Source organism: Elephas maximus, chromosome 3 (genome assembly GCF_024166365.1).
Source record: "Elephas maximus indicus isolate mEleMax1 chromosome 3, mEleMax1 primary haplotype, whole genome shotgun sequence".
NCBI classification, from domain to species: domain Eukaryota; kingdom Metazoa; phylum Chordata; class Mammalia; order Proboscidea; family Elephantidae; genus Elephas; species Elephas maximus.
This window is the reverse complement of record NC_064821.1, coordinates 49219383-49233781: the sequence shown is the minus strand read 5'-3', so window position 1 is coordinate 49233781 and position 14399 is coordinate 49219383. Positions and strand designations below refer to the sequence as shown.

The window sequence follows — 14399 nt, the reverse complement described above, 5'->3', positions numbered from 1 at the left end:
GGAGTCAGGCTACAGCCAGTCCCAAAGTGAAACAGGTCAGGGTGACCCACCTACAGAATAAGGATGCAAACTGCCAGGGTGTCTTGGCCCCCCAGCCCATGGGTGACAAAGCTTTGTCTTCTCCAGTGGAGACAGTAGCTCCAGGAGGAAGGGGGTGGGGGGCCAGTTTTGTTTTGCAGGAATTAGCACCAAGAGGGAATCCATCCTCACTACCCACCCCAGCTTCTCACCTGAAAAGATGCAGGAAAGAAAACTACCTAACCCAGCCCCTCATTGTATGAATGAAAAGCCCGCAGTCCAAGGAGGGTAAGTGGGTTGACCAAGGCCAAAAACATGTCTGCAGCAGGCCAAGGACTAAAGCCAGGCAGCACGAGTCCTGCTCTGGCCGCTGGCCACCAGGTGGGCACAAGGAATGCACGAGGTAGGAAAGCCCATGGGGTCCACCACACTCGGACTCTCCTGGCTCGCATCCCTTGCAGGGAAACCTTGGGAAGTCTGGCTACACCTGGCATCCCCCCTGGAGTGGTGGTCGTGATTCACCTTGAGATACTGGATGTCTTTGGAGCAGCTGAGTTCAGGCAGGCCTGCTGCTCTCATGAGGGCAAAGAGATGGAGAAAGAGCAGCCCATGGCGCCGCAGGATGGTGTATGCTCTCTCACAGTAGCCCCTGAACCTGCAGAGGTGGAGACAGAGACTGTGGCTCTGGTCCTCACGGCCACTGCCAAGCCCAGGCCGCCTGGCAACTTCCCCAGAGCACTTGTCCTTGCTCTGAAGACAGGCCATGTACACAAAGCCCCCGATTCCTCTAACTGACCCCCCATGCCACAGCCTACTACACATACGTGACCTATGGATGCCACCCCCTGCCACTGCCCCAGTAGGGCACTCAGAGCTGGGGTGGGGGTGCTCCTTGCTGAGAAGGCAGGAACATGTTCCAAATCCCTCAGTAACCCAGAATGGGGGCTGGAGTGCGGGAGGGCCAATTCCCCATCCCTGTAGCTTGTGGGGACCTCTGCTCCCTCACTGGGACACTGGGGACTGAGGGACCCCTAGTGGGTCTAAGGTGCCCTCACCTTTCAAACTTCTCACTGTTGTTTGTCTTCCCCTGCTGAATCACATGGACAAAGTCATAGGTGAGGATAAACGGGACGCGTTCACGGTTGATTCCAAACTTAGTCTTGAAATTCCCCAGAAAGTGGCCAAAATCAATGTGGAATAGCTAAGGGGAAGGAAGAGCAAAGGCTGAGGTGGCGTCAAGAAGGCGAGCCGCCAGGTGTGGAGTATCCAGGGGGCATGGTGGGGCTCAGGCTAACAGGGGACTCTGCCCAGGAATTGTGTGCAGGGCAGAATGGCCAGGGGCCACAGGCTGCCCATGTGGCAGCCGCCCACACCACCTACCTGCCCGCTTTCACGGATCATGATGTTGTCACTGTGCCGATCGCCGATGCCCAGCACATAGGTGGCCACACAGTAGCCAGCACAGGAGAGGGTAAACTCCTCGATGGCTCGGTCCAGGGCCTCCCTGGGCAGGGAAGATTGAAATCATGGCTACAACGCTTTGTAGCTCCTACCAAGAATTGTGGGCTATTCCTCTCCCCTTGAATCTGGCTGGCCTTGTGACCTGCTTTGGCCACAAATGTGGAGGAAGTGATGTTGGGAGCATTACAGAGCCTAGGGCTTAAGATACCTTGCAGTTCTTGGACACACCTGCTCATAAATGAACCCCAGGCTGGTATACCAAATGAGGACAGGCTACATGGAGAGGGACAGAGCTGACAGCCAGCACTAGCTACCGGACATAAGAGTGGGGGCATTGTAGATCCTCCAGGCCCCATCATGCCACCAGATGGCAGTAGTCGCATGAGGTGACCCCAAGCAAGACCAGCAGAAGAATCACCCAGCTAAGCCCAGCCCAAACTGCAGATTGATGAGCAATAAATGGTTAAGTCCCTAACTTTTGAATGATTGCCACACAGCAATAAATAAGTGATATGTGGAGGAACAGAGACCCCCTATCCCAACACAGACATGGGCTGCCTCTCAGCCTGAATGTCACAGCCCCTTCCTCTCACCTTTGACAGTAAGGGGCCAGTCCCTCCCAAGCCACCCCTCTTGGGAAGGATAGAGCATCTGTCCCCAGGGCCCTAAACCAACCCCGGGTTCTTGGACTTGAGCCAGTTGAGCAGGGCATCCTTGTTGAAGGCAGCTGTGGCTGCCATGTTGCTCTTGTTTAGCTGGATGTTGGCGATGGTGTCTGAGTGGAGCACTACTTCGATGAGGCCTGTGCGGTCCCCAGTGGAGAGGCAGCCATAAGGGGTCATCCTGTGCCAGTGCAGAGAGGGGAGGCAAAGGCCATGGTCAAGGCCTGTCCCTGGCGCTGCTTGGCCCCACAGACCTCGAGGTACCCAAAACCACCACAGGAGGTGCTGTTCAAGGAGCTGGGAAGGAGCCCACAACTCCAAGTCCCCTTGGAGAGTCAGCCCTGGCACCTAAGACCCCAAGGGGAGAGCTCAGCACCTTGGCTGAGCTCATGCTGGCTCAGAAGAAAAAACCATGGTGGTTGGAAGAAGACATCACTACTTCCAAAGATGAGGCAGGAAGCCAGGGACACTTGGGGTGAAGAAAACAATGGCGAGTGAGGAGACGCCAAGCCTGGAACAGCCTTCTCCACACGTCCTACTGCCACCATCGCCCCCTTCCCTGGACATGGAAATGGCCCCAGCTCTTCTTACAACAGCCCTTTCTCAGCAGGGAGAGTAACAGCTGTTTTGACAGGCAGCCCCTCAGAGGGCACAGGGCCCTAGGCCTTGTGCAGAGACAAATGGATGACAAGGGGCCCTCACCTCAGGTCCAGCCCCTCCTGCTTCCACAGAACATCCATGAGCTGGATCATCTGCAGAGTCAGCATGTCCTGGCGGAGGTCTGTCCAGCCAGCCACAGGAAGGAAAAACACAAATTTCTGGAGGGCTCTGCACTCCAAGCCACGTCCAGGCCCTGAAGTCCCGGGTCTGTCTTCTCAGCTCTCCCCGTAGGAGTTACTCACAGGCATCCCCCAGGTCAGTACAGGCATGGAGGGGGGAAGGCCTCAGCGGGGTCCCTCCCAGGCCCTGCCCGCTCACCATCCCCGTTCTTGAAGATGATGCCCACGCTGCCCTCACTGCCAGCCTCCTCATTGCTGTACATGATCCATAAGGGCTTCATCTTGGAGTCCATGAAGGTGCACTGCTCCACGCTGCTGGGCCAGAGATCGGTCAGTGGGCAGCCGAGGGGCCAAGGGCAGTCAGGCAGAGGCCCTGGTGGGGCATGGGCAGGCTTACCAGACATCAGCCAGCAGGGTGCTAGGGTCGAGCGGGGACTGCAGGTGGGAGAGAGCCTCCAGGTAGGTCTCCTGACGCATGCACATGTGCATCATCTCCTTGGCTTGGGGCTTGGTGGTCTTCTGGGAGCTCAGCTGGACAAAGTCGTTCAGGGCCTTCAGTTTGCTCAGTGCTTCCCCCTGGCCAGAGAACGGGAGGTTGGGAGGAACAGGCTGGGAGGGTTTGAGCTCTGGGCCTCGCTAGCCTGAGTGATTCAAAGGGGCCCAGCTTAGGGAGGGGTGCAGAGGTTGGAGCCTCACCTGCTTCATTAGCACCTTCATGTGGTGGGTGCTGCCCCTGCAATAGGCCTCCATGATGAGGCCGAAGCGCAGGGCCACCGCTGGAACGTGCATCTCAGAGCTGAAGGGAGAGGAGAGGCTTGAGTCCCTGGCAGGGCCAGCCCCTGGGACCCAGGTGGTCAGGACACCCAGGCCTGCAGAAACTCGGGGTCAGAGGACCAGAGGCCCCTCTCCCGCCATGGCCTTCCCGCCCTGGGGGACACAGAGGCTGGGGGGAGTTGGGCTACCGGAGATGCCAGAAGAGGAAGTGACCAATCTTGCGGTTGGCCAGTGCCCGGTCCAGCAGGAACTTGGTCAGCTCACAGTCGAGGTAGGACTCATACTTGAGTACCTGCACCAGCTGCAGCAGGTACTGGAAAAGCTCATCGTCCCTGCGAAGAAGGGAGGCTACTGGGGCCACTGCAGATAGAGGGCCCACAGTGGGCGGAGGCAAGGCAGGAGCAAGAGGCAGCCTTCACTTCAGCAGGTCCCAAGAGGCTCAGTGGCCCCTAGCAGTGGCCTCTTGTGGGCAGCTGGGGCAAAGCCTCCTTCCAGCTCCAATGCCCAGCAGTCCCCAGCAGCCTGCAGAACTCACGTGAGTTTGCGCAGGGACTTGATGGCGAAGGAGCCCACGTGGCGGTCTGGGAAGCTGAAGTCCAGCAGCTCCAGGGCACTCAGGACAGGCAGCTCGGGCCACGAGCACAGCAGGTAGAGCATCTGGGGGAGGGGGAGGGGCTCAGGGTGATGGAGTAGGGGGGCTGTCAGGGGTGGAGGCCATGGGGAGGAGGCTACCAGGGGAGGGGGCCACCAGGCTGACTAGGCTCTGCCCGCCCCCACCCCCTGCCCACCTGGGCCACATCCTCATGCTTGTTCCACTTGGTGACCAGCAGCAGCCGGGCCAGCGCCTCGGGGAAGCGCTCCTGGACCTCATGGCGCATCTTCCACACCAGGTCCTTCTCATGCTCGTACAGCTCCCCCGAGCCGCGCCGCTCCAGGATTTCCCGCAGCTGCAGCTGCTGAGGGGCGCAGGGGGTGAGGGCCGCCCCCACCCACTCTTCTCCCTGCCCCGCACCTCACACCCAGCTCACCTCCTCCTCTGTGAAGCGCCCGTGCTCCACATGCCGCCCCAGCTCCAGGATCTGCAACACAACCACCAGCCCTGCTCTCAGTAATGCCCCCCACTGGCCACCCCTGGGCCAGCCCCGAGCAGGGCTTTCAGATTCTGGGGCACAGTTTCCAAGTTCAGCACTGCTGACGTTTCAGGCCAGATGATTCTATCGCGGGGTTTCCTGTGCCTTGTAGGAAGTTTAGCACCATCCCGCTCTCCACCCACTAGATGCCAGTAGCACCACTTTCCACACTAAACCAAAAACCAAACCCGTTGTGTCAATTTCGACTCATAGCGACCTTACAGGATAGAGTACAACTGCCCCATAGAGTTTCCAAGGAACACCAGGTGGATTCGAACTGCCGACCTTTTGGTTAGCAGTTGTAGCTCTTAACCACTATGCCACCAGGGTTTCCCCTTCCACAGTAGTTAACAACAAAAAAGGTCTCCAGACATTGCCCAATATCCCATCATTGTTAGGTGCTGTCCAGTCAATTTCGACTCATAGCGACCTCGTGTGACAGAGTAGAACTGCCCCATAGAGTTTTCTTGACTGTAATCTTTACAGGGCGTCCTGGTGGTGCAGTGGTTTAAGGGCTCAGCTGCTAACCAAAAGTTCAAATACACCAGGCGCTCCTTGGAAACCCTATGGGGCAGTTCTACTCTGTTCTATAGGGTCGCTATGAGTCGGAATTGACTCGACGGCAACAAGTTATTTGTTTAATCTTTATGGGTGCAGACTGTCAGGTCTTTCTCCTGAGGAGCCGAGGGGTGGGTTCTTATGGCCAACCTTTCCGTCAGCAGTCGAGTGCTTAATCATTGTACCACCAGGCACTGGAGGGGTGGTCAATATTGCCCGGGTTGAGAACCTCTGCTCTAAGGCAAGTGAAGATTCCAGAAAGTCAGGGACACCCCCACTGTGCATAGTGACCCCCCTGACCCCCCCGACAAGCGCTGGGCAACTCATGGGGTGGCAGAGACCTTGCTTTGGGAAGCACCTGAGGCAGGGCCCTGAAAGTTCCCCTTTGACCCCATAGGCTCCGGGCAGGGCAGGTCCTGGTATGGGGGTCCAACCCAGCCGAGGTCCTGCTCCAAACTGACCTTGTCCAGGGCAGGGTAGTACACGGGATGGGGGGCCACCTCAGGGAGGCAGATGACCAGGGCAGCAGCACTCTCTGTGTTGGGGTTACTCCGCACAGTCCCTGTGGGGTTTAGCAGTTCCCCTTTCTCGTCTGAACACAGAGACAGATGGAGTCAGGTGCATGGGGAACACCACCACCAGTGGGGCTCCCCATGCCCCTGAAGCCTCTGTTCCCAGCCTCGCAGACCTGGTACAAAGGGCCACATGAAGAGGCAGTGCTCCCCGGTCTTGAGCTGGTCTTTATAATCAAACAGCATGAGGTTGGCCCAGGCGATGGGGCAGTCCTGGGGAGGACAAAGCAGGTCAGGGTCAGAAGGGACTCAATTTGCTCATCTGCAAAATGGGACCAGCCTCCAGGCCAAGCTTCCCCTGTCCTCACCCAGACATCCCAAGGTGATGTGCGAGAAGACTCAGACCCCAGCTGAAGTCTCCCAACCAGACCTCGGAGGAGGCCCTGCTTAGATAGGGGGAACCCAGTGTTTTCTCCTCCCTATCAGAATCTCAGTGAGAAAGGCCAGCTGCCTTACTGCGCCCTCTGCTCCCAGTGGCACCTCCCCCCTTGGCTTCTTGAGAAACCCCCAAACCAACCACATCAGCTCCCAGAGAGCTGGCCCTACTCAGCTCTCCGTGAGTCAGCAGGACTGGTGGGACTCAGGATCCCACCACCACCTGCTCCTGATGGTGTGACTTAGGCCTTCTGCTCCCCAAGAGGACAGCAGCTTTGTCCCTCCCACCTCAAGAAGCTGCCTCCAGACTCCCACAGGACCAAAGGCCCAGATAGTCCAAGTAGCCTGCTCACAGCCCAGCCAGCAGAGCCTTTGCAAGGGAGGGGTGGAGGCTAGACAGGGAGGGGTGAGGCTGGGAGGCTGGGGTCTGCAGGTCTGCCCCAGAGCCCCCATCCAGACTGGGAGAATGGAGAGAAGCCCAGCTCAGGGGCAAGACTGGGCCCAGCAGGAGGTACACTGGCCCTCGGGGGTATGGACCCCAGTCTGACCCACCGCCTTCTTGGACTTCTTCTTGGTGGAGCGAGCCTTCTTGGCCTTCTCGATCACTGCATAAAGTGCAAGGCAGAGCCGGGCCATGCGGGGCAGGTCACAGATGCTGATGTCGAACTCCAGCCGCTGGTTCCACACGGGCCCCGAGCACACGCTCACCTCTGAGCTGGACACCATCTTGCACAGCATCTCGTTGCCATGGAAAAGCCCGGCCTGCACCACCAGCTGTGGGAGGCGCCAGGGCATGGGTGAGCCGACAGCACGGGTGAGAGGGCATCACGGGTGAGCGGGCAGCCCAGATCCAACCAGATGGAGGCCCGGGGCAGAGGCCCAGCCCCTCTCCCTCCCAGGCCTCCCCACCCCATTTAACAGCTCGAATCTCCTCCTCCTTGTTGTTAGTTGCCATTGAATCAATTCTGACTCATGGCAACCCCATATGTGTAGAGTAGAACCGTGCTCCATAGGGTTTTCAATGGCTGTGACTGTTCAGAAGCAGATTGCCAGGTCTATCTTCTGTGGCACTGCTGGGTGGATCCAAATTGCCAATCTTTAGGTTAGCAGCAGAGTGCTTAAACCATTATGCCACCAGGGTTCCTTTTCTTCTCCTTAAATGCCCTCATTTAAGTGGGGATGAGTCCCACTGCCATGTGGAACAAGGTGGTATGGCAGAGGGAGGGCCAGGCTGCCTGCATGGGACAAGGCCCAGTGGCCATGGGTGGGGGAAGCACCTGGTCTCAGCTCCCCCACTGGCTCTGTGGGACCCCAGGACATGTCTCTTCCCCTGCTCTGGGCTTCAGTTTCCCCACATGTGCGTGGGAGCTCCAAGAGTCCTTCTAGCTCCAACGTCCCAGGGCCCCCTTCATTTCTTGGGATTTTTTATGAGTCCCCATGAGCTGGGAAGTCCCCACCCTGCCTCCCCCACTCCCACTGCCCCATGCCAAAGTCTGTTGCCTGCCAGCCCATCTGATCCAATCCACCGTGATTCTACTGGGGGAGCCCAGACCTGCCTGCTTATAAAAGTCCTCCATCAAAAAATGCTCATGGGTATGACACTCAATCCCTCTGGACTCACAAGTGGGACAATAAGCCCTGCACCTCACAGGGCTGTTCTGAGGACAGACTGGGTCAGGAGTGTCACATATTTGGAAGAGAAAACAGCACAGCTCCAGTCCCCATACTGTCCTTGCAGCAGAGGTGGACCCTGGCCTGATCTCTGGCTCCCCGGGGTGAGACAGTGATAGCCACACATACCTGCAAGCCCCGCCTTCACCAGCTCCTTCCATGCCTTCTGGCACCCACCCCCAGCCAGACTCTGCGGTTCCTGCATCTTGGAGTTGGGCCTGGTCCCCGCCACCTCCACCAAGCTGAATACCCAGAACTCGCCCCAAGTTTCTGTGAATTGGTCTCTCAGGCCAGCCAGCCTGCCCCCAACCCGGCTTCCTGTTTTGAAGCAGCTCACAAACCACCCCGGGCAGGGATGCTGGGTAATGTGGTCAGGTGGCTTTCGTGTGATCCCCCTTCTTCCTCTGCCACCCCTCCAGCCACAGCCGCCTGTTTGTGCAAACGCCCCTGGCTCCCCACCTGCCCCCAGAGCCCCTACCTTCATGCGCTCGTCGGCATTCACTTTGCTGCCCTGGATCAGCTCGATGCAAAATGGCTGCTCCAGAGACCACAGGGACGCAGAGGAGGGCTGGGGAGGAGAGAAGTAGGGCTGGTGACGGCCCAGGCAGTGGAAGAATCCAGAATGCTGTCATTGGGCTCACTCCCCTGGCCGCCACTTGGAGTGGGGCGAGAGTGTTGCAGGTTTGTGGCAAAGCTCAAACAGGGGCCCACAACACCATCCTTTACCAGAAAAGCTGCCGGGCAGATGACCCAGGGGCCCACCCTGCCTGAGATCTACAGGCCATCGAGTTCTGCCGAGAGTGTGGGGAGCTGCTGGCCATGGGGCAGGGCAACAGGGCAGCCAGCCTGTGCCCCCAAGGACATTAGTCTGTGAGCCTCCCAGGGTCAAACCCCAACTCTCCACACTGACCAGCCATGAGGCTGGGGGCCCTGGACCGACAGCTACCCCGGGGCGCTGCCCAACAGGCTCTAGGCTTGGCCAACAGGCAGGAAGAGGGATAGAGGGGAGAGTTGTGGAGGGCGCTGGCTCACCTTCTTCACAGGAATGGGGGGTGGCTTGGTGCGCAGCTTCTGGACCTGGGCAGCGGGGTTGCTCTGCTCGTCCCGCATGGCCAGGATGGAGGAGGAGTGCACCATGGTCAGGTGAGGGGTCAGCCCACTGTGCAGGCAGCTGCAGATGTACTGAGGGGGGCAGTACGAGCTGATGATGGGCACCTCCTAACCACTCGTTGGACAACAGGCTCCCTGGGAACACCGCCCCCCCTCTGTAGACCACCACCAAACCCAGGCCTCTTGGGGTCCCCAACCACCTCCTCAGGATGGAGTATCTCCTTGTGCTCACAGAGAGGTCCAACCCAGCAGGGAATGCTTTAGCCGAGACCCCCAAAGGTCTGGCTCAGGAGGCTGAAGGGGGCCCGAGGACCAGCTCTCCTCACTCTAAGGCCTAGCCCAGGGCTATAGGGAGCACAGATACGGGGCCCCCCAGGCCTCACCTGGAACTGGCAGAGGGGGTAGCTGCCGTAGAGGTACTCGTACTTCCCGTTCACCTGCAGTGCATAGTCCTCCGGCCGCTCCATCAGCTGCTGCCGGAACACAGTGGCCTTCTTCCGGAGGGCACAGGCCATCAGTGCCAGGGGCATGTCCTTGGTGGACACCTGGAAGGTGAAGCTCTCCTGGGAGGAGGACAGTGGGTCAGCCCTCTGCCCTGCGGAGGTCCCATGGCATTCTGGGGCACAGAGGGCCTTAGTTGTCTAAAGCAGGAACCCCCCACCCCGGAAGGTGAGCTCCATGAGGGTCTCAGGTGTCCACTGCCAAGGGCATTTGGCTGACGCTCAGGAAGTATTGATTGAATGAATGAACAGATCAATAACCTAATGCCACTGTTATACTGCATTCTGTTATACTGAGACCACCAGTGGGACTGATCCAACTCGCCTGGTGGATGTCTGGCTGAGCCTTCACGCGCACAGACGCCTTGTAAATACCATCTGGTACTACTGGAGGGAAGTGAACTTGGGGGATCATGGGGAAGCACCCCCAGCAGAAGCCACAGCAACGTCTAGGCTGGGATGGGGGGCGAGGCTCACCTCACTGCCCTCAAACTTGACATTGACCAGGAGGACCCGGTTGGGGACGCGCAGGGTGCCAGCACCCCAGCCCCGAGCTACGGGCTCCAGCTGCAGGGGAAAGCTGTACTGCAGCCAGGCCTCCCAGCCCAGCTGCTGCCGGTGCGCAGCCGCCTCCTCGCAGAACTGGCGCATCTTGGTGCGAAAGTCATTCACCTCCGGGTCTCGCAAGGAGTCGAACTCATGGAGGCCTGAGAGGTGGGAAAGGGCTGTTCAGCATGGGATGCCTGGAAGGCCCACTCCGGTCGATGGGATCCACCCACAGGGGCACCTTTGCCAATGACGAGGCTGATCTGTGAGTTGATGAGCTTCTTCACACGGTCGCCCTCGCGGGCCACCAGGCGCAGGACCGGCAGGAAGGGCTGGATGTCGCAGAGTCGACGCTGCTCATCCTCCAGCTCCTGCTGTTCTGCCGTCTGGTTGACGCAGGTAAACACATAGGCCTCGGGATCGCTGAGCATGTGGAAGAAGGGCTCATACTGGGCACGGTGCCACAACACCTGGGAGGGACAGGCACCAGTCAGCTCCTCCAGCCAAGACCACAGAGAGCTGGGAGGAGCGAGACTCGGGCTCCCACTCCTCATGGCCCAACAAGAGGGCAAAGGCAAGACTCCAAGACTGGCGCCCTCTCCAGAGCCCTTGAGCACTGACTACATGGTGCCCAGGATTCTCTGTTACTGCTCTTCTCAGAATATACAGGGTACACGCTGGGGTCTGGGGCTGAGTGCTATGTCCCAAGGTCGCCCTGAAGTCACCCTGGGAGACAGCAGCTAGAACATGGCCTTTAGACACCCCCCCAGCTAATCATTCTGGGGTTCGTTCCCTTGGCCATTAGACAAACTCACCTGAGTTCTAAATGTTGGCAACTAAATCAGAAAGGGAGTCCCTACGTAGTACAAAGGGTTAATGCACTCAGCTGCTAACCAAAAGGTTGACGGTTCAAGCCCACCCACCCAGAGAGGCCTTGGAAGAAAGGTGATCTACTTCCAAAAATCAGTCATTGAAAACCCTGTGGAGCACGGTTCTACTGTGACACACATGAAGTCGTTATGAGTTGGATTTGACTCGGTGGCAATGGTTTTTCTTTTAAGTCAGAAAAGTTTAACACACTGAATGGGCCAAATAAAACACATCTATAGAGTGTGTTCAGCTCCACAGTGTCCCCCCAAAGTGAGGTCTCCCTAGGAACTCTCCAAGGAGAAGCAGCCCAAGAGTCAAGCTTTAGTACAAAGATGTTCAGCACAGAGGAGGAAACAGCCATCGCCCATCAACACTACGGGCCAGAATCTGGGATTCCTATACATATGGGCATGGAGGGGTCCAAGGTACATCGCTAAACTGAAAAAAATCCCCAGTTGTAGAACAGCAGATATAATTCAAACCCACTTTCATAAAAAACAACAATAAACATATTTATTAACATAGACCAGAGTTCAGCGAACTACATTGTGTGGGCCAAATCTGGCTCACCAGCTGTTTTTGTAAAGAACGTTTTATTGGAACACAGCCACACCCATTTGTTACATATTGTTGACGGCCGCTCCTGTGCTACAACAGCAGAGCTGAGGAGTTTCAACAGATACTCTATGGCTAGCAAAGTTTCAAATATTTACTCTCTGACCTTTTACAGAAAAAAGTTTGCTGACTTGTAGTATAGATAAACATATAAAGAAATTAAAGCTAATTGGTTCACGCCTTCTGTGGGGTGAGGCTGTAGGGGCTGACATCTATGTTTTATATTTTCGTAGTGTTTGAACCTGAATAACAAGCATGCATAGCTTCTATAAGCAAAAAAATAAGATTAACTTTAAAATGATATTTATATAAAATAACAATGAAGAAAGATGTTATAATGTTAACTCAGAAAAAAAAAAAGGAAATAAAAGTTCATAATAATCAGAACGATCACTGTTATGCAGGAAAAAAACAACACATTCTATATAGAAAACAGGAAATAGCCAAAGTGTTAACTGTGGTTTTCTCATATGGCTGGATTTCAGGTAATTTTTTTCTTCTACTTTTCCTAAATTTTAATGGGTCTATATTGCTTTTTTTTGGGGGGGGGGGGAGGTGGTAAATATAATGTAACAAAATATTTGCCGTTTCAACATTCTTCACATATACAAGTCAGCGACATTAATTACGTTTATCACGTTGTTCAACCATTACCATGTCCATATTACTTTCATAACAGAAAAACGTAGACTTAATTTTCAAAGAAATCCTCCGAAGGGAAGATAAAACTCAAGGATGTCCATGGCCTCTCCTTTTTCTTTCTTGTTCCCAATTATCACTTTTAAAATTCTGAGAGATGGTTTCACCCTTTGGCAGCCCAAGGCAAGAACCATGAAACTCCATACTTTGTAGACAGGATAAGCCCTTTGAATGTAACATGACCAAAGTGGGGGAAAAAAAAAAACAGCCTGTTGCTGTCCAGTTGATTCCAACTCATAGGACTGAGCAGAACTGCCCCATAGAGTTTCCAAGGAGCGGCTGGTGGATTTGAACTGCCGACCTTTTGGTTAGCAGCTATAGCACTTAACCACTACACCACCAGGGTTTCCAGTACTGTGCTAATATCTACCAAATACATCCAGATGTTTCATCCTTTACTCAGTAATTCACCCTGAAAATTATTCAACAAAAACTGCTTCCGAAGATATTTACTAAGGGGTCAGTGCTGAAGACAAAGATTAATAAAATTCTTAAGCGGTCATGGATGGAGTGTGGTCCCAACAATGGCACAATGGGATGCAAGTCGCCACTGAAACCAGCACCTTGAAACTTCTGCTGTGACCTAGCTAGGATAAACACACTGTTAAAGTGGGGAAGCGGAATTTGGAATGATATATAGAATGTAACTGCAAGTTTTTAAACAATTCTCGGGTATTAATTGTATCTTTTAAAATTCTTATCTGAGGCTCCCAAATCTGATAAACTATGCATGTGAGTGGGAGAGTCTGTCTGTCTCTCTGAATGCTAAATTCTGAGGACGTGGCTTAAGGTCGAGGTCATACCTGCTTGATGGTACTGAGGTTGGCATTGCGGGACACAGGGAAGTTCAAATAGACACCCGTGGGCAGCAAGAAGTCAACCGCCACGCTCTGGTTCTCCTCCTTGGTCCAGAATTCCATAGGGCAGTCAACCCCGGGGGGCATCCTGTTCTACCTCTCAGGCGCCAGTTGCCCTGAAGAGGAAGCAAAGACAGAGTAAGTGACCCAGGTGATCTGGGCAAGTCAGAAATCCATGACAGCTGGAGGCTCAGGGCTGGGACCTAGCCCACAGACACACAAAGCTGCCTCCCTCTGGGCCTCTTCCTGCCCAGGGGGGGTTGTGGCTCCCACTGCCCCAGGCCACAGTCTCAGCTGTGCTGCTCCTCATCACATAGGGAACAGTGTCGCAAACCCTCACTGCAGTGCACCAAAACCAAGACACCAACAGACTCATGCCAATCCTTTTTTCCCAGGAACACACACATCTAGGAGGCCTGGCCATGGCCACCAGCTCGCAAAGCCAGGGGACATCAGGAACACTGGGCAGACAACCCAGGGCATTAGAAGGACTGGAAGGTAGCAGTTCTTTGACACTTAATAGCCAGAAACCAAATGACTTAAAAACAGCTTTGGGTATATACCCAAGAGACTAGAAAGCAGTGACACCAACAGACACATGTACAGCAGTGTTCATTGCAGCGCTTATCACAACAGCCACATGGTGGAAACAACCCAAATGTCCATCAGCTGAGGGATGGATAAACAAAAGTGGTATATACATACAATGGGATACTACTCCATCATAAAGAGAAATGAAGTCCTGATACCTGCTACAACAGGGATGAACCTTGAAAACATCATACTGAGCGAAGTCAGTTGCAAAAGGACAAATACTGTATGATCTCATTTATATGAAATAAGCAAATAGGTAGAAACCAAAGATTATTAGTGGTTACCAGGGGTGGGTTGGAGAGGGAAAGGGGGAGTTCTTGCTTAGGGGGCATTGAGTTGATGTTAATGATGGTGGAATGATTTGGAAAAGGATATTATATTCAACTAGAAGAATGTGATCAATGTTACTTAATTATACATGGAGAAATTGTTGATGTATGTTTTGTTGTGTATATTTTCAACACAATAAAAAAGAGAGAAAAAGGAAAAAAAATGCCTTTGGGCAGCAAACAATTTTTTGCAACATCTCAGCCATATCAAAGTATAAACAAATCCATGTACCATCTCCAGTAAGTGACAAAATGTTACAGACACAATTAAAGGACCTT

General features: G+C 54.8%; 1 protein-coding gene across 7 annotated transcripts in view; it reads right to left on the bottom strand.

Annotated features, from left to right (window-relative positions):
• The window catches only part of PIK3CD (phosphatidylinositol-4,5-bisphosphate 3-kinase catalytic subunit delta), a 77882-nt gene that overhangs the window by 1938 nt on the left and 61545 nt on the right, over positions 1–14399 (bottom strand). For 5 of the 7 annotated variants that reach the window (XM_049877855.1, XM_049877852.1, XM_049877853.1 and 2 more), the window contains 21 exons: positions 13144–13313; positions 10398–10626; positions 10088–10317; positions 9494–9673; positions 9033–9182; positions 8479–8568; positions 6882–7103; positions 6071–6167; positions 5844–5974; positions 4723–4773; positions 4483–4650; positions 4230–4351; positions 3883–4026; positions 3617–3716; positions 3318–3496; positions 3120–3232; positions 2844–2922; positions 2155–2322; positions 1399–1522; positions 1074–1219; positions 541–673 (listed from right to left, as the gene is read on the bottom strand). In XM_049877855.1, coding sequence (XP_049733812.1) covers positions 541–673; positions 1074–1219; positions 1399–1522; positions 2155–2322; positions 2844–2922; positions 3120–3232; positions 3318–3496; positions 3617–3716; positions 3883–4026; positions 4230–4351; positions 4483–4650; positions 4723–4773; positions 5844–5974; positions 6071–6167; positions 6882–7103; positions 8479–8568; positions 9033–9182; positions 9494–9673; positions 10088–10317; positions 10398–10626; positions 13144–13284 — 2997 coding nt within the window. In that variant the 5' untranslated portion in view covers positions 13285–13313. Of the gene's footprint in view, positions 1–540; positions 674–1073; positions 1220–1398; positions 1523–2154; positions 2323–2843; positions 2923–3119; positions 3233–3317; positions 3497–3616; positions 3717–3882; positions 4027–4229; positions 4352–4482; positions 4651–4722; positions 4774–5843; positions 5975–6070; positions 6168–6881; positions 7104–8129; positions 8420–8478; positions 8569–9032; positions 9183–9493; positions 9674–10087; positions 10318–10397; positions 10627–13143; positions 13314–14399 lie in introns of those variants that run through there. The other 2 variants (XM_049877857.1, XM_049877858.1) reach the window with 2 other exon arrangements.